General features: G+C 39.4%; 1 protein-coding gene across 3 annotated transcripts in view; it reads left to right on the top strand.

Annotated features, from left to right (window-relative positions):
* Nucleotides 1-25114, top strand: part of VPS8 (VPS8 subunit of CORVET complex) — a 397311-nt gene that overhangs the window by 235886 nt on the left and 136311 nt on the right. For all 3 annotated transcript variants that reach the window (XM_066346811.1, XM_066346813.1, XM_066346812.1), the window contains exon 35: nucleotides 1302-1348. In XM_066346811.1, the coding sequence (XP_066202908.1) occupies nucleotides 1302-1348 (47 nt within the window). The remainder of the gene's footprint in view (nucleotides 1-1301; nucleotides 1349-25114) is intronic.

The following is a 25114-nucleotide window of genomic DNA, read 5'->3' as shown; positions in this document are numbered from 1 at the left end:
AACTCAGTTGTGAGCCTGGCCCCAGATGAGTCGAGTATCAGCCCCAGAGTAGGGCCGTAGGTCGATTCCAGTCAGATGCATGCAGGAGTCTGTCCATCCTCCCTTCTCTCACTTGGAAAAACAAGGGGAAAAAAAAGTAAAGAAAACAGAAAAACTAAACTATACATTTAATCCTTATTTCTACCCTGTGCAGAAGGCAGAGAAAATATTGCTGTTCTCTTTTTTAAATAAGAAAACTGAATTGCTAAGATAGTCACAGAGCTGAGCATTTGAGATCTTGCTTTCCAGCAATTGTCATCAGCTTGGCTCAAATAAATTCTTTTTTTTTTTTTTACAGAAAGAGAGAGAGTCAGAGAACGGGATAGACAGGGACGGACAGACAGACAGGAACGGAGAGATGAGAAGCATCAATCATTAGTTTTTCATTGCGCGTTGCAACACCTTAGTTGTTCATTGATTGCTTTCTCATATGTACCTTGACCGCGGGCCTTCAGCAGACCGAGTAACCCCTTGCTTGAGCCAGCGACCTTGGGCTCAAGCTGGTGAGCTTTTGCTCAAACCAGATGATCCCACGCTCAAGCTGGCGACCTCGGGATCTCGAACCTGGGTCTTCCACATCCCAGTCCATCGCTCCATCTACTGCGCCACCGCCTGGTCAGGCTCAAATAAATTCTTATAAAAAAGTTTTTTTTAAAGTCATATAGCTAATAATTGGAAAAAACAGAACCCAGATTTCATGGCATGTTAATTGCTAACGTGTTATAGTTTGCCATCTCTCCTTAGTTGATTATATTGGGGAGTTAATGAGCTTTTCTGGTGGTGGGTGTTAAGTGGGCCTCCAACTCCCACCCTGCCTAGATTAACTATCTCACATAGGCCATTGTTGCAAGAAGGACCAAGTGAGACAGTGTGAACCTATCAGTACAGCCAGAATTCACTATCAACAGAGCAGTTCAGAGCACCAGCCGATCCAAGCATCCTTATGCTGAAACTGTACTGGGATTTGTCTTAGAAGAGGCCTTTTTGGGGGGTGGGGGTTGTTTTGTTTTTTGTTGTTGTTCCAATACCAAGGTGTTTGTGTTTATTCTGCACTGAAAATAGAATATGTGACAGTGATTAGAATTAGTGAGAGGAAATGATTTCCAAATGATCAGGATTTCTTAGCTCTGTACAGAGGGCTTAATGGAAATAATCATACGCATGTGTACATTTTAAAGGGATATTCTAGAGTCGTTCTTTACCATGACATAGTTTGAAGACTGTGTTTTAATGCTGTATTTTTTTATTGTTTTTCTACTCAGAACCAGGTTTTGCTTTTCAAATTTTTGCGGAGTCTTCTTGACCCAAGGTACGTTGGTAACTTTAGTTTTTCATAACACATGGATTAGAAATAAAAGAAAATAAATTAAAGAAACTGGCTCATAGTATCCAAATAGCACATTCTGTTCTTGATTTTTAATATTAGTGGGAATAACAGTTAATAGATTATGCCAAAATATAGTACATAACCTGAGAATAGATTATGTCTTGAGGGGATACTCTTCATTAGAACATGAGTATACATGTTAAATAAAATAAACAAATGAGGACATGTTTTAGGAAGAATTTGATGACCAGCTAGCTTCCTCTTTCTGTCCCTCTCTTCACTCCTTCCTGTTCTCTTCACTCCTTCCTGTTCTCTTCACTCCTTCCTGTTCTCTTCACTCCTTCCTGTTCTCTTCACTCCTTCCTGTTCTCTTCACTCCTTCCTGTTCTGCGTTTTGTGCTGCAGATTGATAGCTTTACTTCTCAAAGTGAACACTGAGTCCCAGCCCACCTTTAAGTGTCTTACCTTTTAAATTTGCATTTGAAGTGTTTAATTCTAAAGAACTGTTCCAGGTGGTGTAAGAAGGAAAGTTTAAATGTTTTTTAAGTGCTTCCTAGTGGTACTCATCAAATAAAAACTAGCCCAAGGAGATGATGGATTTGTAAGCAAACAGCTCTGCATATTAGATCTTAACATTTTCTTTTGACTAATTGGAGTACATTGGGAGCTGAGGGTAATAACACTTAAAACCCTCTAAGACAGTCACATTTAACCAAAAGTGTGTGTCAGAATTACCTAACACTTAGAAATATATAGATGCCTGGGTCCTACCCCACAGGATCACTGTGGGTGGGGATATTTTTGATATACACCTAGAGTTAAGCATCACTGGCTTGAGTGTAATATTTCAAAATAAAAAAGCTTTACATTAGACATACAAACTTTTAAATTGCATTATAATGTACACTAGTCATTGAAAATGGTCATTTACTTAAGTGATTATAATATCAGTTTCGGTTATTAAAATATTCTGTGCTATTTTTAAATATCGATATACTAGTGATTTTGTTGATTGTACAATTTTATTTGAAATCTCAATCATTTAAACCTTGACAGGCTATGTGCCACATTTGAATTTAGTCATACAGATATGTGTATGCAGATGTTTAGAAAAGCAATCTGATATTTTCTCTCTGTACCCCAGTTCAAGACCTTTTCAAAGTATCTGTGTTTTCATTCTCTTTTCTCAGAATATTATAGAATCTAGATTTTTTTGGTTGGTTGGTTGTTTGTTTAGCAAGAGAGTGAGTGAGAGAGAGGGAGATGGACAGAGAGGGTCAGAAAGACAGGAAGGGAAAGAGATGAGAAGCATCAACTCATAGTTGTAGCACCTTAGTTGTTCATTGATTGCTTTCTCATATGTGCCTTGACAGGGGGTTCCAGATGAACCAGTGACCCCTTGCTATAGCCAGTGACTTTGGGCTCAAGCCAGCAACCTTGGGCTTCAAGCCAGCTATCTTTGGGCTCAAGCCACTGATCATGGGGTCCTATCTATGATCCCATGCTCAAGCCAGTGACCCCATGCTCAAGCTGGTGAACCCGCACTCAAGTTAGTGAGCCCACCCTCAAGATGGTGACCTTGGGGTTTCAAACCTGGGTCCTGAGTGTTTCAGGCTGGCACTCCATCCACTGCTTCACTGCCTGGTCAGGTGAACCTAAATTAAAATTTTTTTTCTATTAATGATTTGTGTTGTTCTAAAAGCCAATATGGGTCCTGGTCTACCCTTGTCATTAACTGATGGAGGTATGGGAGAATTGGAGTTGGCGTAGGAGGGAAGGGAGAGAGCTGGGGAAAGAATGGGGAGAGCAGGCGAAGTGGGGTGGAGGGAGATGGAGTGAAGGCCAGAGCGCGGAGCACTGGACTGGGGGAAGGGGTAGGAGGCACGCTGCCTCGGTTCCTAGCCGATTTTCCAGAGCCTTCTGTTTCTTCTCTTGTGTTTTCTCCAGTGTCAAATATATTCTTTTAGGACTTGGCTCCTCTTCTCCTAGGACCATTTACTTTAACCAAATTCTTTTTTCTCAACCATCCTACCTGGAGACACTCAGGCTGGAAAGACAGAGAAGGTTCAGGTTTGGACTTAGTCTTTTCTCACATGTAACAAAAGTATATAAGCCAATGGTGACCAAATCCTACTCTTTCAAAATAAAAAAATACTAATATTAGGTAATATAAATATATATATAGTCATTTGCTCTGACATTTCAGTCACTCCTTAATTTAAACTTCATAGTAATGAACATGGCACATTACAACAGTTTCAGAAGTCTTTCATGAAAAATCTTGCTCTGTTATTACCTACATCTAGATTTGAAAGGTGTTAATTAGATAAGACCCTTTAAGAATAGTGTGAAAGTTGTTTTGTTCACTAGCACCACAAATAATTTTACATTTACTCAAGTATGTTTTATCTCCCTGAACTAACCCTAACCAGTATAATTTCTCTAAACTAACTTGTCACACATTCTTCCTTCCTGTCATATCAATTTCGCTACAAGGTCCCCTCTGACCTACTTCAAAAAGAAGCAGTGTACCCAGAACCTTTATTTTTCCCTTTGCCCAAAAAGCAACATGACCTACAATGTTCTCACTTTTTACAACATCCAAATCGCCAGTTTTGCACTAGTCTAGCAGAAATTAGGATCTGACTGAGATTCTCCCCTTGACCAAACTGTACTCAGTCTCCTCTGAGTCTTCTCCTTAACCAGGTCTGACCTGGGCTTTCATGTCTGTCCTTGTAGCATCTAGTTTTAGAAAGACCCCTACCCTTGGTGTCTGATCACCGAAAATATCTGTCCAGATTCACCCCCTCACCCCAAGTAATATCTGATCTCCCTAGCCTGCCTTCAGTAAGAATCTTGTTAAGTCAGTCTAGCAAAGAATGACCTCACATTCTTAGTAATCTTCCACCCACTGACTGCCTCTTCAACCCCAGACCCATTGCAGCTATAAATCCCCACTTGTCCTTGTTGTATTTGAAGTTGAGTCTAATCTCCCCCCTACTGTCAAAACCTCATTGCAGTAGTCCCTATCAGGATAGTCCAAATAAAGTCTTTTTTTATTAACTTTTTAATTTATTGTGTTAACATGGATTCAAGTATCTCATCAATATAACACCCTCACTCCCCCAACAACGTGCCCTCATTACACCTCCTTTGTCCCCCCCCCACCCCGCTCCCTCCCCTACTTCTCTCTGGGATTTGCTGTCCTGTTGTCTGTATCTATGTGTTATATATAATATATATATATAAAGTCACTGATCCCTCCACCTTCTCTGATCCTGTCCCCTCATCCCCCTTCCCTCTGACAGCTGTCTCTCTGCTCCCCGTGACCCTGCATCAGCCTCTATTCCGTTCCTCAGTTCAGCATGTTCATTAGATTCCACATATAAGTAAGATCATATGATACTTTTCTTTCTCTGCCTGGCTTATTTTATTTAGCGTAATAATCTCCAGGTCCATCAATGCCATTGCAAAAGGTAAGCTTTCCTTCTTTTTCAAGGCTGTGTAGTATTCCATTGTGTGCTTGTACCACAGCTTTTTTATCCACTCGTCCACTGATGAACACTTGGGTGTTTCCAGATCTTGGCTATTGTAAACTATGCTGCAATAAACATGGGGTTTCATATCTTCTTTTGAATTACTGTTTTGGAATTCTTTGGATATATTCCTAAAAGTGGGATAGCTAGGTCAAAAGGCAGTTCCATTTTTAATTTTTTGAGGAAATGCCATAATGTTTTCCACAGTGGCTGCACAAGTCTGCATTCCCACCAGCAGTGCAGGAGGATTCCCCTTTCTCCACATCCTCACCAGCACTTGTTGTGTGTTGATTTGTTAATGAGTGCCAGTGTGAGAGGTGTGAAGGTGGTATCTCATTATTGTTTTAATTTGCATTTCTCTGATGACTAGTGACATTGAACATTTTTTTCATTTGCCTATTGGCCATCTCTATGTCCTCTTTGAAGAAGTGTCTGTTCAGTTCCTTTGTAACTTTTTAATTGGATTGTTTACATTTCTGGTATTGAGTTTTAGAAGTTCTTTATAACTTTTGGGTATTAACCCCTTATCAGACTTATTGGCGAATATGTTCTCCCATTGTGTGTGTGCTGTCTTTTTACTTTGTTAATGGTGTCTTTTGCTGTGGAAAAGCATTTTAGTTTGATATAGTTCCACTTGTTTATTTTGTCCTTAACTTCACTTGCCCATGGAGATATATTGGCAAAAATATTGCTATGAGAGATATTGAAGAGTTTATTGCCTATGTTTTCTTCCAAGATATTTATGGTTTTGCGACTTACATTTAAGTCTTTTATCTATTTTGAGTTTATTTTTGTGAATGGTGTAAGTTGATGGTCTAGTTTCATTTTTTTGCATGTACCTGTCCAATTTTCCCAACACCATTTATTAAAGAGACTGGCTTTACTTCATTGTATACTCTTGCCTCCTTTGTCAAATACCAATTGACTGTAAATGCATGGGTTTATTTCTGGGTTCTTCGTTGTGTTCCATTGATCTGTATGCCTGTTCTTATGCCAGTACCAAAATATTTTGATTATAATTGCCCTGTATATACTTGATATCATAAAGTGTGATACTTCCTACTTTGTTCTTCATTTTCAAGATTGCTGAGACTATTTGTGTTCTTTTTTGGTTCCATATAAATTTTTAGGATATTTGTTCTAGATCTGTGTAGTATACTATTGGAATTTTAATAGGAATTGCATTGAATCTATAGATTGCTTTGGGTAATATAGACATTTTGATGATGTTTATTCTTCCTATCTGTTGGTCAAATAAGTTTGTAAATATGATATATATGTTTGCTCTGTGTGTAGGGAACAGGCTGTAAGCAGGCCGGGTTGTTATAGCCTGAGGCTTAGTTTTAAGACTAAACTTTTCCCCACACCGGTGACCTTGCTTGATGTAGGGTGGTGCACTCTCATGAGGAATCCCATTATGCCTCAGATAAGTGACTTTGTATCAGAGACTTCCTTGTTTGTATATTGGATTAAAGGTTTTGATTTCTACACTATAAAGTGGGGCAGACCAGGAGCTTGCTTGCTTTCAGTTCCTGAGATTAGCATTAGAGGAGAGAGGAAAGTAGAGAAAGGTCACATGGAGGAGAGGTGATGCAGCCAAGATGGTGGGGTGCTGAAAGAGCAGCCTGTTTGTGCAGAGTTTATGCAGGGAGAAGGAAGGAGATGGGAAACAGGTGAATAAGACTGGTGAGCTAGAAACCTTTGATTCTAGGAAACTCAGATAAGTCAGTGGCTTTGGGAGCTCTGAATGGAAAGGGAAGTGTTTTCCCACTGTGTGTATTGCTTGCCTGCCGGGTGCAAGCTAGGATTAAAGCTAATGGCCCACCAGTTCTTGGCTCCATTGTTTTATTACCGTCTGTCCGAATCCTATGCGAACCTGCATGGGCCAGACTACTATGATGGTGGCCGTGGCTACTGGCCACACACTATCCATGAACACAGTGTATGCTTCCACTTGTTTGTATCTTCCTTGATTTCTTTTTTCAATTTCTTATAATTATCCGAGTACAAGTCTTTTACCTCCTAGGTTAAATATATTCTTAGGTACTTCATCTTTTCTGTTGCAGTAATGAAGGGAACAATAAAGTCTATTTTAAAAAGCATTGTGAGTAAGTTTTTTCTTTAACAGAGCATTGAATTAACAAGCCTGATTGTTTAGCTCCACCTTTAAAGAGATGTGTATGTGCCCTGACCAGGATCCACCCGGCAACACCCATCTGGGGCCAATGCTCTGCCCAGTGGGGCCATGCTTGCAGCTGAGCTATTTTTAGCACCTGAGACAGAAGGCCCATGGAGCCATCCTCAGTGCCTGGGGCCAATGTACTCGAACCAATTGAGCAGTGGCTGCAGGAAGGAAAGAGAGAGAGAAGCTGGAGGGGAGGGGTGAAAAAGCTGATGGTCACTTTTCCTGTGTGCCCTGAACGGGAATCGAACCTGGGACATCCACATGCCTGGCTGTTGGGCAAATTAGTCTGTAAAACTTGTGTTATTTGAGTTTGCTCACTTTCATTGTTAAAAATGGTGATTGGCAGCGCCAGGTATGTGATCTGTGAAATTGCAAATTATCTTCCTGCTTGGGAAGGGCCATTGTTATACTAATGTTGCTGGAGGAGAGATTTTCGTGCCAGAAATGTTTTAAAAAGAAAGGAGAGGAAGGAGGAGAAGGGAAAAAAGCCAAGATGGCAGGAAAAGAGAAATTAGCCAGTTTGTGCAGAGAGTAAGAAGCTGTTGGAATCCATGGGAGTCAGAAAAGACCAGAGTAACAGGCTATTGAAAGGAAGACAGGAACCCTGCCAGGCATTTCTCTGGGGAGAAGGGCATCAGTTACAGGCTATGAGTGAATTTTATAGGGCTTGGAAGAGCCTGAGGGGGTACTGAGTCAAAAGTTCTGGTATGTTCCCTTTTATGGTTTTAGGATTTCGGCTTTCTGGAATGCTCCTTCTTGGGCAGTTGTTCAGTTTTCTGGAACTCCTCTGCCTCAGGGGCAATTATCCAGTAAGTAAGGGTGAGGTCAGGCAGCCAGGTGGGACAACAAAAGGGCAGTTGGAATTTCATATATCTATCATTTCTCAACTCTGTGGTATGATAAAAAAGGAAAAGAGGCGGGGGGAAGGAGAGGGTATGGGGTTCAGGAAGGAGGTTTGTCTTGGACCAGCCATCTTCTGGAGCTACTTCCTGCTGTTATCCCTATTGGGGGCCTCCTTCATGAACCCCGCCTTGGGTAGTTGGAGTAGGGGTTGTAAAAGCATTTGACTGTAGGTAATCCTGGAGATTTCTCTCATTCGAGCCTACAGGAACTTGATAAAGAAAGAGGCAAGCATTTAAATTAGGTACAAAATTAGGATTGGTCCTATAATTGGTGCTAGCATCGAGAATAAGGGATTTTTCCACCATTGTTCAGAGTAGGGGTGTATTTATAGGGTTCCAGATTTTTCTGTTTCGTGAGGGCAGGTTTCAGGCTTGGTGTGTAGGGTTAGGTAGATTTTTTCCAATTTTCTGATTGGCGAAGGTCTGCAAGTGGTTTTGTAAGAAACTAGTGAACAAACGTAAGAGGCAGGGTCCAAAAGTTAGAAAAATAAATAGGAGAGTGAGTGGACCAATGAAAGGCAATAGTCAAGACACCCAGTTTGTGCAAAACCACTAATTCCATGTTTACGAATTCGCTGGGCTTTAGAGAGAGAGAGAGAGAGAGAGAGAGAGAGAGTGGGAATAAGACAGGGAAGTGGCCAGTCCCCCTGCTCCTAGACCTACTTCTGTAGAAATTCCTAAAGCAATAAGAAGAGGGATTACCTGTACAGCTCGTTTGGTCCTTAGATTGATGGTAGTGTACTAGGAATTGAAAGAGGCTCATGGGGTGGGATTTGGTTAATATTTGAGATGAGATAGATTAGGGTACAGGTTTCTGTCCAATTAGTAGGGAGACATATATAGGTGTTGGTCTCACACAAGTAGAAAGCCCCTGATTGGGTGAGGCACGTTGAGAGGTGAATAGAAAATAGAAGGACAAGGGGTCAGTTTTGGTTCTCTGTTTCTGAGTTCCAGATGGTTAGGGTGGAGGAAAGAGTCGCCCTTAGCAGCAGTGGGAGTTGTCAGGATCATGGTGTGTGGACCTGTCCACATGAAAGTCAATCCTTGGGTGATATAATGCTAGAAGCACCTCTTGGACAATCTTAGTTTGCTGAGTAACCTGTAAATCCTGCAAGTACTTAGGGAAAGGGTGGTTACATTTCTACACTTTGCAGTTAGAGTTTAAGTCCTAGTGACCACTGCTTCTAGCTGGAATTAGCAGCAGGTCCCAGCCTACAATAGGCATGGGGCAATGAGACAAGAGGAATAAAGGAGATACTATACATTAAATAAAGCAACGAAATCAGACTGTCAATACCCACAGTAGAAATCTTCGAGGGATAAATAGAACTCAAATATTCAGGCAAGACATAGTAGATGGCCCTTGTGTTTACAAGAAATGAGATCAGTTTATCTGCTACTTCAAAGAAATACCTTAGGCTTGTGAACAATGTCCTTGGGCCTTCATTGGCAATTCCCAGCACACTGGGCAAGGTCAGGTGACAGGTAACTGGAGCAGGGCTAGAAGAGACTGAACCCTCCCTCCATGGAGCAAGGGGGCAGCTTACCTTCTCGTGTCCCTCTTTCCACAGCAGAATTGTGTAAACCGGTGGGGTTGGGAAGCCTGGCAGACTTCAGCTCAATGACCTTTCTTTCTACTCTGGATCAGGGCCCCGATGGAATCCTGTGAAGCCCTTTAGGGTGCTGGAGCCATTAAGAGCGTATGCCAAAAGCTGGTATTTCCTGACTTCTTTTGGGCCTTATTTGCCTTTTCTGTTACTTCCTTGGGCATTACAGACCTTAAAAGCCATGCTCAGAAGATCTCACTGAGGGGCTTGACTAAGAGAGCAAAATTGGGAATCCAGTGTCTAAAGAAACCTATTAGACTAAGGAATGAAAGGATTTGATTTGTGGGGTAGGTGGTTGAAGACTACAGAGGGTCTGAGTTCGATCTAGGGTGAGACCTCAGGTGGTAGGGGTTAAGGTGATGCCTAGATAGACTATGGACTAAGAATGAAATTGAGCCTTAGTAGAGAAGACACGATATCCCTTCATAGTGAGGAAGTTAAGAAGGGTGGCTGTGTGTCTCCTTGAGGCAGATAGGGAGGGGCTGCAGAGGAGTAGGTTATTTATATATTGTAAGAGAGTACTAGTTTTGAGATTGTATGCTGTTAAATCCTGAGCTAGTGCCTGCCCAAACAGGTGTGGGCTGTTTTTGATCCCCTGGGGTAAGACAGTCCATGTAAGTTGCTGGGCTGCATTAGTGTCCAGGTCAGTCCAAGAAAAGCAAACAGAAAGTAAGAGTCAGGGTGTAGAGGAATGATAAAGAAGGCATCCTTGAGGTCTAGGACCGTGAAGTGAGTGGTGTTTGAGGGAATGTGTGACAGTAACTGATAGAGATTAGGGACTACTGGATGGAGGGGAATTACTGCCTCATTGATTAGGTGTAAGGCTTGTACGAGGCAATAAGCCCCTGAAAGTTTTCAAACAGGAATGATAGGGGTATTGTGGGGAGAGTCCATGGGAACGAGTAAGCCTGGTTTAAGAGGTGGGTAATTATTGGTTTAAGGCCTTAGAAATAGACACAGTTACACATTAAACAAAGATTTTACATACAAATTATGAATTAAGAAATTTAAATAAGTGCACTTGTTTCAATTCAAATTATAATAAAGATATTTTCTGATAAAGAGACAAAACAGATTACTCACTCACGCTGCTCAATAGACAACTTTGCTTCTTTAAGCTTTTCGAGATGGCAGGGAGTTGTCAGCATAGAGGGGAGGAAGAGAGAAAGCAGACGGATGGACAGTGCAAGCAGCTGGATAGAAAGGAGGGTCAGAATCCATAAGAGGAGGAAGTTGAGGTGCTGGTGGTGGCGCCATGTGGTCAGAGGCATCAAAAAGATTTAGAACTCTGAGGAGAGGGGAGAGGACGAGGGGTAGTGGAAGGCACAGTCAGTCTCTGAAGAGGGCGAGGGGTGGGTCAAAGAAAAAGAGACAGAGCCGCCCATCTATAAGGAGGGAGGAGGGGTTTAAGAACACAGTGGAGAAGGGAGGGACCCCTGGCCAGCAGGGGAGGAGAAAGAGAGGGACTGGTATTTGCAAGTGAGTGAGAAACAAGATTTTGCGAAGAGAGGGGACTTTCTAGAGGAAGAGACTCAAGTGAAAGAGATTTGCAGAGGGAACAGAGAGGGGTCCCGAGACAGGGGTGCCCCCAGGGGTCAGGCAGTAGGGGAAGAGAGTTGGGAGTCCGTGGAGAAGGAAAGATTAGGAGCGGAGGTTTTAGGTGAGGTTTCTTTGGCCAAAAACAGCCTGCGTGTAGAACAAGCGACACAGAAGTTAAGGACAGGAGTGAAGGGAGAAAAAAGCCTGCTTATAAGGAATTTCAGAAGCCTTTCCCTTCCAGTGGCAAAGATTATCTAGATCTGTCAGTATGTTGAAATCAAAGGTCCAGTTTTCAGGCCAATGAGAATCATTGTCGAGCCTATATTGAGGCCAGGCTGTGTTGCAAAGGAGAATGAGTAGAAGACAGCCCAACGGAGTTTGGTCAGATGGCTTTGACTGCGAAGAGCCCATTGTGGAGATTAGTGATCTATAGAGGGCGTCCCTGCCTCTAATCACAATCTCAAAGGAGAAAGCTCTCCTGGGAATGTGGAGTCGTTCTACTTAGGGGTTGTCACTGCCCAAGAAGGAGCTCAAAGAGAATATGGAGGGATTTGGCTAAGAGCTTAGACTTTTGGAATGTGCTGTCTCCTGAGACAGAAAAATGGCAAACCCCTCAAAATGTGAGGCTGACTGGAAAAAGCCGTCTGACGATGGATTAGGGACTTATGGGTTGAATTAAAGCCAACTGGGAGAGGGAAGGGAGAAACTCCTTACCTTTCTGGTCCAGCAGGGGTTCAGGACAGGGACAGATCACCGGTCAATCAACCTACAATTACACATCCAAAGAGAATCAGGGAGTAAGTCTGGGACGAGCTGCTGCTGTCCATTACTTCCCTAGTTGTAAATTTGGACAGCAAAAAGGGATCATCCAGGCAGTTAGTACCCTGTCCTAGGTTTTGGCACCAAATGTTGAAATCCATGGGAGTCAGAAAAGACCAGAGTAACAGGCTTTATTGAAAGGAAGACAAGAACCCTGCGGGCACTTCTCTGGAGAGAAGGACACCAGTTATAGGCTATGAGCGAATTTTATAGGACTTGGAAGAGCCTGACGGGGTACTGAGTCAAAAGTTCTGGTATGTGCCCTTTTACGGTTTTAGGATTTTGGATTTCTTGAATGCTCCTTCTTGGGGGGTTGATCAGCTTTCTGGAACTCTTCTGCCTCAGGGGCAATTATCCAGTAAGTAAGGGTGAGGTCAGCCATCCAGGTGGGACAACAAAATGGCAGTTGGAATTTTATATATCTATCAGAAGCCATATTAGCAGATGGGGAACCAGAGGTGACTGAGACTGGTGGGGCTTTTGATTCTAGGAAAAAACTGGAAAAGATTCTCCTGGTTGTGGAACCAGAGAATCTGTCAGTGACTTTGGGAGCCTGTGTGTTTGCTCTTCAGCCAGTATGAGACTTGAATAAAGGAATGGCCCACCATTTTTTTGGCTCCACTGTTTCTTTACCATCTGCCTGAATCTAACGGGAAACCTGCATGTGCATGGCCGCAATGGCGGCAGACCCTGGCCTTACTCTGATTGACGCTCTACTTCTGAGCCAACCGGCCAGTGCCCAATTTAGTTTATTTTAAATGGGTATGCTTGTTGACTAATCTGAAGTAAAGGATTAGAGTTTTGTCAGGTACTGGGAAAACTGAAGAGCGAAACTAGTGGGATATGGAAGAAGATCTTTTAGTGTTGACATAAGAATGTCCAGACCATAGAGCATTTTTATAAGAGCTTATTTGAGCCAAAAATGACTACTATTAAGGTGACCAACTTTTTTACAATGAAAAGGAGGACAAAAATAAATTGAAGAAAACAATATTGTAAATAAAATAAACATTTATTCATTGCAATAATAACACACTATAATGATAAATGCATAATAAAAACATTTGTAATATTTTATATTGTAATTATGCTTACACGCCTATTAATTTTTAATAATAATTGTAAGAAAAAAGTACTCATTTAGGTACAAATACTTCACATCAGACGCAATGGATCGACTCTGCATCGACCAAATACAGACATTTACAGATTAGTCTTCCAATATCAGAAAGGAGGAAATGTAGGAGGACACTTTTCAAGGGAGGATGAGACTTACAAAAGAAGGACTGTCCCCTCTAAAGGAGGACGATTGGTCACCTTACTACTTACTGTGAGTGAAGCAAGATCTCAAATGCTTCAATGAATGTGAACTTCTTTTACTACATTTGGATCAAAGGAGGAAACTAAGGAAGATTACATGGAGGGAGAAAGCAAGGTGGGGAAATCTCTTTGACTGAATTACAGATCATTAACAAGATTATATGCTCCTTGAGGATGGTTACACCTCCCTTGAGGGTGGTTACTCTGACATTTCAAAGCTATGTTAACCTAGATACACAGGAACATGGACAAGCCTTGTTTAAGGCAAAGATATACCTTTTAGTAATGAAGTTACAGGCCTGGGGCGAGACTACCCACCATGACTTGCCAGGAATTTATGATCGGATCGTCCTGTGAGGTTACTTTCAGTCTCCTTGTCAGATTATTACAGAAGCCCTTTTTCATTCACAATAGGGTGAAAGAACATCAAGAATAAGTAGACTGGCTCTGCCTAGCAGTTTTTCCTGGCAGACAAATTTAGACTATTTTTGCCTTTTATTCTTCCCTTTTTGTTCTTCTTAAGCAATAGAATTTTTTTAAACATCCAAGTTTATCTTCCCCTATGAAGCTCCTATAGAAGCATTCTACAAACTAGAGAAAAATGACAGAAAACAGTTATTTTGAGATGGAGGCTTCTTATGTGTTGTATCAGAACATTGCTTTCTTTCTTGCCTCCAAAACTTGAGTTAATAGGATCACCATTCTTGTATATATAGTTTATGCATGTTTGATTTAACATTTACAAGTATTCACTGAGTTGGTTTTGAAGAGGTAGCTTTTTATTTTGTGAACAGCATTTTTAAAGGAACAAACCATCTCGTTGAATTCTTATATATATTTTTGTTTTCTTCAATTTCTTTAAGTTATCTTTGCTCTATAAATAATGTCTTCAGTAGAATTAATTGACCTACAAAGATATTGGTGACATTTGTATGTAGAAAGATTAGTTTTGAGGGGAGGAGGTGGGGGTTAATCCTCCAGAAGCAAATTATTTGCCTGAATTGAGGCCAGAGTTTGAGAGAGAAAGGATTTGCGTCTTCTAATTCCCTTCCATGGGACAGCTGCCACATTGAGTCCCACTCCACCCCCACTCCCTGTGTGCATTCCTGCTGGCCACGAATTCTCATATGAGTTCTGATATATTCATATCCAGATGCAGGTCTTTTGTGCAGTGGGCATGCTTGAAAGATAATATGAAAGGACACTATTAGTTTTTGTGAGGCTGTAAGCTTCATAAGAAATAAGGAGAATGTGCAAGTGCATGTATATTCACAGCATTTTCCTGAGCAGGATTTTCTTGGTCATGTTGACTTAGTCTTTATTAACAATGTCCTGGAGGCCTCTGAAATATATGGTTATGATTTTCTTGTGCAAAAAAAAAAACATATAAAATGTCAGATTATATTTTTAAGTCTTTAATCAAAGTAAAGTAAAAATTGAACATTGCTAAGAGAAGGAATGTCTTTGCCAAGGAACAAAACCTAGATTATGGAAATGGTTGGTTGTACATTGGATTTAAATTGAGTTTGTTAGTGTTTTTATGTATAAGTTTTAAATTTTTTATTAATTTTAATTTATTAAGTTAACATGGATTCAAGTGTCTCAATATAACATCCTCAATTCCACCACAGCACCCTGCATTAGACCCCCTTTCCCCTTCTCTAACTTCCTTCTCCCTTCCCTCTGGGATTTGCTGTCCTATTATCTGTATCTGTGTGTTATGTATATATAATTTCACTAATCCCTTCACCTTCTCTGATCCTGTACTCTCATCCCCCTTCCGTCTGAAAGCTGTCCCTCTGCTCCCTGTGACCCCGCCTCTGCCTCTAGTCCGCTCCTTGGTTCTCTTTGTTCATTAGATTCTACAAATAAGTGAGATCATATGATAATTTTCTTTCTCTGCTTGGCTTATTTCACTTAGCATAATAATCTCCAGGTCTATCCATGCCATAGCAAAAGGTAAGATTTCCTTCTTTTTCACAGCCATGTAGTATTCCATTGTGTATATGTACCACTGCTTTTTTTAAAAAAAAAATTTTGTTTTCTTTATTAATTTTTAGAGAGGAGAGAGAGTGAGAAAGAGAGAGAGAGAGAGAAGGGGGAGGGAGGAGCAGGAAGCATCAACTCCCATATGTGCCTAGATCAGGCAAGCCCAGGGTTTTGAACCGGCAACCTCAGCGTTCCAGGTCGACGCTTTATCCACTGTGCCACCACAGGTCAGGCCGTACCACAGCTTTTTAATCCACTCGTCTACTGACGGACACTTGGGCTGTTTCCAGATCTTGGCTAATGTAAACAATGCTGCAATAAACATGGCAGTACATATCTTCTTTTGAATCAGTGATTTGGTATTCTTAGGATATATTCCTAAAGTGGGATAGCTGGGTCAAAAGGCAGTTCCATTTTTATTTTTTTGAGGAAACGCCATACTGTTTTCCACAGTGGCTGCACCAGTCTGCATTCCCACCAGCAGTGCAGGAGGGTTCCCTTTTCTCCACATCCTTATTAATTTTAATGCAGTGACATTGATAAATCAGGGTACATATGTTCTGAGAAAACATCTCCAGATTATTTTGACCTTTGATTATGCTGCATACCCCTCACTCAAAGTCAAATCGTCCTCCGTCACCTTCTATCTGGTTTTCTTTGTGCCCCTCCCCCCACTCCCTCCCTCTCCTTCCTCGCCCCCTCCCCACCCCTCCACCCCACTCCCTATTAACATCACATTCTTGTCCATGTCTCTGAGTCTCATTTTTATGTCCCATCTATGCATGGGATCATATAGTTCTTAGTTTTTTTTCTGATTTACTTATTTCACTCTATATAATGTTATCAAGGTCCATCCATGTTATTGTAAATGATCCGATGTCATCATTTCTTATGGCTGAGTAGTATTACATAGTATACGTACCAAAGCTTTTTAATCCACTCGTCCTCTGATGGACACTTGGGCTGTTTCTAGATCTTCGCTATTGTGAACAATGCTGCTATAAACATGGGGGTGCATTTCTCCTTCTGGAATCGTTCTATGGTGTCCTTGGGGTATATTCCTAAAAGTGGGATAGCTGGGTCAAAAGGCAGTTCGATTTTCAATTTTTTGAGGAATCTCCATACTGTTTTCTACAGAGGCTGCACCAGTCTGCATTCCCACCAGCAATGCAGGAGGGTTCCCTTTTCTCCACATCCTCGCCAGCACTTATTCTGTGTTGTTTTGTTGATGAGCGCCATTCTAACCGGTGTGAGGTGATATCTCATTGTGGCTGTAATTTGCATTTCTCTAATGATTAATAATGTTGAGCATTTTTTCATATGCCTATTGGCCATCTGTATATCCTCTTTGGTGAAGTGTCTATTCATTTCTTTTGCCCATTTTTTGATTGGATTGTTTGTCTTTCTGGTGTTGAGATTTACAAGTTCTTTATAAATTTCGGTTATTAACCCCTTATCAGACATACTGTCAAATATGTTCTCCCATTGTGTAGTTTGTCTTTTTATTCTGTTCTTATTGTCTTTGGCTGTGCAAAAGCTTTTTAGTTTGATATAGTCCCATTTGTTTATTCTGTCTTTTATTTCACTTGCCCGTGGAGATAAATCAGCAAATATATCACTCCGAGAGATGTCGGAGAGCTTACTGCCTATGTTTTCTTCTAAGATGCTTATGGTTTCACGCCGTACATTTAAGTCTTTTATCCATTTTGAGTATATTTTTGTGAGTGGTATAAGTTGGTGGTCTAGTTTCATTTTTTTGCAGGTTGCTGTCCAATTTTCCCAACACCATTTGTTGAAGAGGCTGTCTTGACTCCATTGTATTTCCTTACCTCCTTTGTCAAATATCAGTTGTCCATAGAGCTGTGGGTTTATTTCTCCATTCTGTTCCATTGATCTATGTGCCTGTTTTTATGCCAGTACCAGGCTGTTTTGAGTACAATGGCCTTGTAGTATAGCTTGATATCAGGAAGTGTGATACCTCCCCCTTTATTCTTCTTTTTTAAGATTGCTGAGGCTATTCGTGTTCTCTTTTGATTCCATATAAAGTTTTGGAATATATGATCTATATCTTTAAAGTATGTCATTGGTATTTTAATTGGTATTACATTGAATTTATAAATTACTTTGGGTAATATAGACATTTTAATGATGTTTATTCTTCCTAACCATGAGCATGGTATATGCTTCCACTTGTTTGTATCTTCCTTGATTTCTTTTATCAATGTTTTATAATTTTCCGAGTACAACTCTTTAGTCTCCTTGGTTAAATGTACTCCTAGGTACTTATTTTTTTGGTTGTAATAATAAAGGGGATTGTTTCTTTAATTTCCCTTTCTGACTGTTCATTGTTGGTGTATAAAAATGCCTCTTATTTCTGAGTATTAATTTTATATCCTGCCACCTTGCTGAATTGATTTATCAGGTCCAGTAGTTTTTTGACTGAGACTTTAAGATTTTCTATATACAATATCATATCATCTGCAAATAATGATAGCCGTACTTCTTCTTTTCCAACTTGAATGCCTTTTATTTCTTCTTCTTGTCTGATTGCTGTGGCTAGGACTTCCAGGACTATGTTGAATAAGAGTGGTGAAAGGGGGCACCCCTGCCTTGTTCCTGATCTTAAGGGGATTGCTTTTAATTTTTGCCCATTGAGTATGATGTTGGCTGTGGGTTTGTCATAGATGGCTTTTATCATGTTGAGGTATGTTCCCTGTGTTCCCACTTTGCTGAGAGTTTTGATCATGAATGAGTGCTGGATTTTATCAATGCTTTTTCTGCATCTATTGAAATTATCATGTAGTTTTTCTCCTTCCTTTCATTTATGTGATGAATAACATTGATAGATTTGCGAATATTATACCAGCCTTGCCTCCCCAGAATAAATCCCACTTGATCATGGTGTATGATTTTTTCATATATTGTTGGATCCGGTTTGCTAATATTTTGTTGAGGATTTTAGCATCTATATTCATCAGAGATATTGGCCTATAATTTTCTTTCTTTGTGTTGTCTTTGCCTGGTTTTGGAATCAGAATTATGCTCGCCTCATAAAAGGAGCTTGGAAGTCTTCCTTCCTCTTGAATTTTTTGAAATAGCTTGAGAAGGATAGGAGTTAGTTCTTCTATGAATATTTGGTAGAATTCACTTGTGAAGCCATCAGGCCCCGGACTTTTCTTTGTTGGGAGTTTTTTGATAACTGTTTCGATCTCATTTGGTGTAATCAGTCTGTTTAGGTTTTCTGATTCTTCCAGACTGATTTTTGGAAAATTGTATGTTTTAAGGAAATTGTCCGTTTCATCTAGGTTGTCTAGTTTTTTGGCATACAGTTCTTCATAGTATTTTCTTACAATATTTTGTATTTCTGTTGTGTCAGTTGTTATTTCTCCCCTCTCATTTCTAATTTTATTTATTTGAGTCCTCTCTCTCTTTTTCTTGGTGAGTCTAGTTAAAGGTGCATCAATCTTGTTTACCTTTTCAAAAAACCAGCTCCTAGTTTCATTGATTCTCTGTATTGTTTCTTTAGTCTCTATTTCATTTATTTCCTTCCTTCTACTACATTTAGGCTTTACTTGCTGTTCTTTTTCTAGTTCTTTTAGATGCAGGGTTAAGTTGTTTATTTGAGCTTTTTCTAGCTTCTTAAAGTGTGCCTGTAGTGCTATGAACTTCCCTCTCAGCACTGCTTTTGCTGTGTCCCATAAATTTTGAGTTGTTGTATGTTCATTATCATTTGTTTCTAGGAATTTTTTAATTTCTTCTTTGATCTATGATTCTTGATCCATTCGTTATTTAACAACCTGCTATTTAGTTTCCATGTGTTTGAGAATTTTTGAGTTTTTCTTTTGTGGTTGATTTCTAATTTTATGCCATTGTGATGAGAGAGAGTACTTGATATGATTTCAATCTTCTTAAATTTGTTGAGACCACTTTTGTGCCCTAACATGTGGTCTATCCTAGAGAATGTGCCATTAGCACTTGAAAAGAATGTATATTCTGCTGCTTTAGGGTGAAAGGTTCTGAAGATATCTATTAAATCAAGTTGATCTAGTATGTCCTTTAAATCTGCTGTTTCTTTGTTAATTTTCTTTCTTGAGGATCTATCTAGTGATGTTAGTGGGATATTGAAATCCCCTACTATTATAGTATTCCTGTTGATCTCACCCTTTATATCCATCAAAGTCTGCTTTATATATATTTAGGTGCTCCTATGTTAGGTGCATAGATATTTATACTAGTTATATCTTCCTGTTGGATTGCTCCCTTTATCATTATGTAGTGGCCTTCTTTATCTCTTATTATATCCTTTGTTTTAAAGTCCATTTTGTCTGATATAAGTATTGCTACCCCAGCTTTTTTTTTCATTTCCATTTGCATGAAATTTTTTTTCCATCCTTTTACCTTCAACCTATGTGCATCATTTGTTTTAAGGTGTATCTCTTGTAGACAGCATATGTACGGGTCTTGTTTTCTTATCCATGCTGCTACCCTGTGTCTTTTGATTGGATCATTTAATCCATTTACACTTAAGGTTATTATTGATATGTAATTGTTTATTGCCATTTTAATCTTTTAGAGCTGTATTTCTCTTTTGCTATATTCTTTTCTCACTTTGATCTGTTTACACCATGCCCCTTAACATGTCCTGCAGCATTGGTTTGGTTGTAATGAATTCCTTGAGTTTTTGTGTTTTTTTTGTCTGGGAATCTTTTTATTTCTCCTTCAATTTTAAATGATAGCCTTGCTGGATAAAGTAGTCTTGGTTGTATGTTCTTGTTCTGCATTACTTTGAATATTTCTTGCCATTCCCTTCTGGCCTCAAGTGTTTCTGTTGAGAAGTCTGATGTCATCCTTATGTGGGCTCCTTTGTTGGTGATAGTCTTTTTTTCTCTAGCAGCTTTTAATATTTTCTCTTTATCACTTAGCTTTGGTGTTTTAATTATGATGTGTCTTGGTATAGATTTCTTTGCATTTCTCTTTAATGGAATTCTCTGTGCTTCCTGAACTTGTGAGAGTTTCTCCTGCATTAATTTAGTGAAGTTTTCAGCTATGATGTAATTGAACAAAGTCTCTATCCCTTGTTCTTTCTCTTCTTCTTCAGGAACCCCTATGATGCAGATGTTATTTCTCTTCATGTTGTCACAGAGTTGTTGTCTAAGAGTTTCCTCAGACTTTTTGAGTCCCTTTTCTTTTTTCTTCTCTGCTTTCATGCCTTCATTCAACTTGTCTTCCAATTCGCTGATTCAATCCTCAGCTTCATCCCTCCTGTTTTTAATTCCTTCCATTGTGGTCTTCATTTCTGATATTGTATATGTCATCTCCATTTGATTCTTTTTTAATATTTCAATATCCTTTTTTATGCTTGCTATTTCTTTATTTAGTTGTTTGTAATGACCATCCATTGTTGTTCTAAGATCCCTAAGCATCCTTACAATCATTATTTTGAACTCCACATCCAGAAGTTTGGTTATTTCCATATCACTCAGATCATTTCCTGGAGGTTTCTCTTGTGGTTTCATTTGGATTGCACTTCTCTGTCTTCTCATTATGTCTGTGTGTTTGGGTGTGTTGTTTGTAGAGCTGGTTGAGTCTAGGCTTGGTTTAGTCTGCCTCCAGTTTTCAATTGTGTTATTTCTTGGTCTTCTTGGGTTAGCATCAGCTATTATATATAATCCACTTTTAGATTTGGGCTGCTTTGAAGTCTTTATTTGTTTGTTTTCTTAACAGGTGAAAGTCTTGTTTACTGATCTTAGCAGGGGGCTTATTTGAAACTATATCCGGGAATGCGGTGGTTGTAACCTGAGACTCTGAGGGCCTCTTCTGCCAGTTTTTCTCTCTGGGGGCATGGTGTTTTCTCAGCTTTAGTACTGGGAGGTGTATTTCAGATCTCCATGGAGACCTGAGTTACTGCCCCGCCTCCCCACTTCTTGTTTTCAGCTGTGTCTTGTTGCGGTGATTGGAGCTGGACAGATGTCTGGCAATCTGTGACCCGGAAGCACTTTAGTCTTTTGTTTTGTGGAAGGATCAGCTTCTCTCCCCGCTATGGGTGCCTCCAGCACTGGATGAGTCAGCTTTCAGGTCATCCCCTGCATTTCTCTGCCCCTCACTGTCTGTCTCTCTCTCTCCCTTTTCTATTTGGAAGACAAGCCGACCCTTTCAACAGACCTCGTTTCCTTATCGCCAGGCAGGTGGCTGTGAGCAGTATTTTCTGTTCTTTTCCTTGGAGTGAGAGCCCTTCTGGGCTCTCAGCCTCACCCCCTTCTTGTGTTCCTGTAAGCAGGGGAGATTCAGTCGCTTCCTACCAGGTTTGTTGTGGCTTCTTCTTTGCTTCTTGGTTTTTGAGAGCTGTTCTTGTAGTCCAGAGTTGGTTTTTCACGCTGATTGTTCCTAAATTAGTTTGTAATTCAGTTCGGTGGCGTGAGCTGGGAGTCTGTGCATCTGCCTACTCTACTGCCATCTTCAGTTCCCTGATTAACATTTTTTTAATTAAAGATTTGTCTGTGAGCCAGATGCAGCCATCAAAAGAGCCACATCTGGCTTGCGAGCCATAAGTTCCTGACACCTGGCCTGTGTTTTCTTCCAATATGTTTATGGTGTCGTGACTTACATTTAAGTCTTTTATCCAGTTTGAATTTATCTTTGTGAATGGTGTAAGTTGGTGGTCTAGTTTCATTATTTTGCATATATCTGTCCAATTTTCCCAACACCATTTATTAAAGATGGCGTCTTTACTTCATTGTATGCTCTTACCTGCTTTGTCAAATATGAACTGACCATAAAAGCATGGGTTTATTTCTGGGTTCTCTGTTCTGTTCCATTGAACTGTATGCCTGTTCTTATTCCAGTACAAACCTAATTGAACTGTATGCCTGTTCTTATTCCAGTACAAACCTAATTGAACTGTATGCCTGTTCTTATTCCAGTACAAACCTATTTTGATTACAATGACCTTGTAGTATAGCTTGATATCAGGAAGTGTGATACTGCCCACTTTATTCTTCATTTTCAAGATTGCTGAGGCTATTTATGTTCTTTTTTGGTTCCATATAAATTTTTGGAATACTTGTTCTTTATCTTTGAAGTATGCAATTGGTATTTTAATAGGAATTGCATTGAATCTATAGATTGCTCTGGGTAATACAGTCATTTTAATGATGTTTATTCTTCCTAGCTATGAATACAGTATACGCTTCCATTTGTTTGTATCTTTCTTGATTTCTTTTTTCAATATCTTATAATGTTTTGAGTACTAGTCTTTTACCTTCTTGGTTTAAATTTACCCTAAGTACTTTATTTTTTTTGTTGTTGCAATAGTGAAGGGGATTATTTCCTTAATTTCTCTTTCAGAGAGTTTTTTGTTGGTTTTTAAACATACCACTCATTTCTGAATGCTAATTTTATACCCTGCCACTGGGCCAAATTTATTTATCACATCTAGTAGTGTTTTGTAGGGTTTTCTATGTACTGTATCATGTCATCAGCAAATAATGACAGTTTTATTTATTTATTTCCAATTTGGATGCCTTTTATTTCTTCTTCTTGTCTGATTGCTGTGGCTAGGACATTCAGAACTATGTTGAATAAGTGTGGTGAAAGTGTGCAAGCCCTGCCTTGTTCCTGATCTTAAGGGGATTGCTCTTAATTTTTGCCCATTGAGTATGATGTTGGCTGTGGATTTGTCATAAATGGGTATGTTCCCTGTATTCCCACTTTGCCTGAGAGTTTTGATCATAAATGTTGGATTTTATCAAATGCTTTTTCTGCATCTATTGATATAATCATGTGATTTTTATCCTTCCTTTTGTTTATGTGACGAATCACATTTATTGATTTTTGGAAGTTGTACCAGCCTTGCCTCCTCGGAATGAATCCCACTCGATCATGATGTATGATTATTTTAATGTGTTGCTGTATTCAGTTTTCTAATATTTTGTTGAGAATTTTAGCATCTATGTTCATCAGGGATATTGGCCTATAGTTTTCTTTCTTTGTAGTGTCTTTACCTGGAATGAGTATAATGGTTGCCTTATAAAAGGAGTTTGGAAGTGTGTCTTTCTCTTGAATTTTTTGAAATAGCTTGAAAAGGATAGGTGTTAGTTCTTCTTTGAATGTTTATTAAAATTCACCTGTTAAGCCACTGGTCCAGGACTTTTGTTCGCTGGGAGTTTTTTGATAACTCTTTCAATTTCATTTTTTGTAATCGGTTTGTTTAGATTTTCTGATTCTTCCAGATTGAGTTTTGGAAGATTGTATGTTTCTGGGAATTTATCCCTTTCGCCTAAGTTGTCCAATTTTTTGGCATACAGATCTTCATAATATTTTCTTACAATCCTTGTATGTATTTCTGCGGTGTCAATTGTTACTTCTCCTCTCACTTCTAATTTTATTGATTTGAGCTCTATCTCTTTTTTTCTTGGTGAGTCTGGTTAAATGTTCATCAATTTTGTTTACCTTTTCAAAGAACCAGCTCTTGGTTTCATTGATCTTTTGTATTGTTTTTTAGCGTCAGTGTCATTTATTTTCACTCTGATCTTTTTTATTTCCTCCCTTCGACTTCCTCTGGGCTTTATTTGTTGTTTTTTTTCTGGTTCTTATAGATGCAGGGTTAAGTTGTTTATTTGAGCTTTTTCTTGCTTCTTACGGTATGCCTGTAATGCTATGAACTTCCCTCTCAGGACTGCTTTCACTGTGTCTCATAAATTTTGAGTTGTTGTGTGTTTATTTTCATTTGTTTCAATGAAATTTTTTATTTTTTCCTTGATCTCATTGTTAACCCATTTGTTATTTAATAACATGCTATTTAGCCTCCAAGTATTTGAGTATTTTTCAGTTTTTCTGTTGTAGTTGATTTTCTAGTTTCATGCCTTTGTGATCAGAGAAGATGCTTGATATGATTTCAGTCTTCTTAAATTTATTGAGACTTGTTTTGTGTCCTAACATGTGGTTTATTCTAGAGAATGTACCACGAGCACTTGAAAAGAAGGTATATTCTGCTGCTTTGGGCTGAATGATTCTGAAGATATCAATTAAATTCAGTTGATCTAGTGTGTCATTTAAGGCGTCTGTTTCTTTGTTAATTTTCTGTCTGGAGGGTCTATCCATTGATGTTAGTGGGGTATTAAAATTCCCTACTATTATAGTATTGCTGTTGATCTCGTTCTTTATGTTTATTAAAATCTGCTTTATATATTTAGGTGCTTCTATATTAGGTGGATAAATATTTACAATGGTTATATCCTGTTGGATCACTCCCTTATCATTATGTAGTGACCTGCTTTATCCGTTACTATAGCCATTGTTTTAAGTCTATTTTGTTAGATATAAGTACTGCTACCCCAGCTTTTTTTTCATTTCCATTTGCATGAAATACCTTTTTCCATCCCTTCACTCCCAGTCTATGTGTATCTTTTGTTCTGATGTGGTTCACTTGTAGACAGCATATGTACAGATCCTATTTTCTTTTTTTTTTTCTTTTTTTTTCTATAAATTTTTATTAATGTTAATGGGATGACATTAATAATTCAGGGTACATATATTCAAAGAAAACATCTCTAGGTTATCTTGTCATTAAATTATGTTGCATACCCCTCGCCCAGAGTCAAATTGTCCTCCGTCACCCTCTATCTAGTTTTCTCTGTGCCCCTCCCCCTCCCCCTAACTCTCTCCCTCCCTCCCTCCTGCGTCCTCCCTCCCCCCACCCCTGGTAACCACCACACTCTTGTCCATGTCTCTTAGTCTCGTTTTTATGTTCCACCATTGTATGGAATCATGTAGTTCTTGTTTTTTTCTGATTTACTTATTTCACTCCGTATAATGTTATCAAGGTCCCACCATTTTGCTGTAAATGATCTGAT

The sequence above is a fragment of the Saccopteryx leptura genome, chromosome 8 (assembly GCF_036850995.1).
Source record: "Saccopteryx leptura isolate mSacLep1 chromosome 8, mSacLep1_pri_phased_curated, whole genome shotgun sequence".
Taxonomy (NCBI): Eukaryota; Metazoa; Chordata; class Mammalia; order Chiroptera; family Emballonuridae; genus Saccopteryx; species Saccopteryx leptura.
This window is presented reverse-complemented; position numbering and strand designations above follow the sequence as displayed.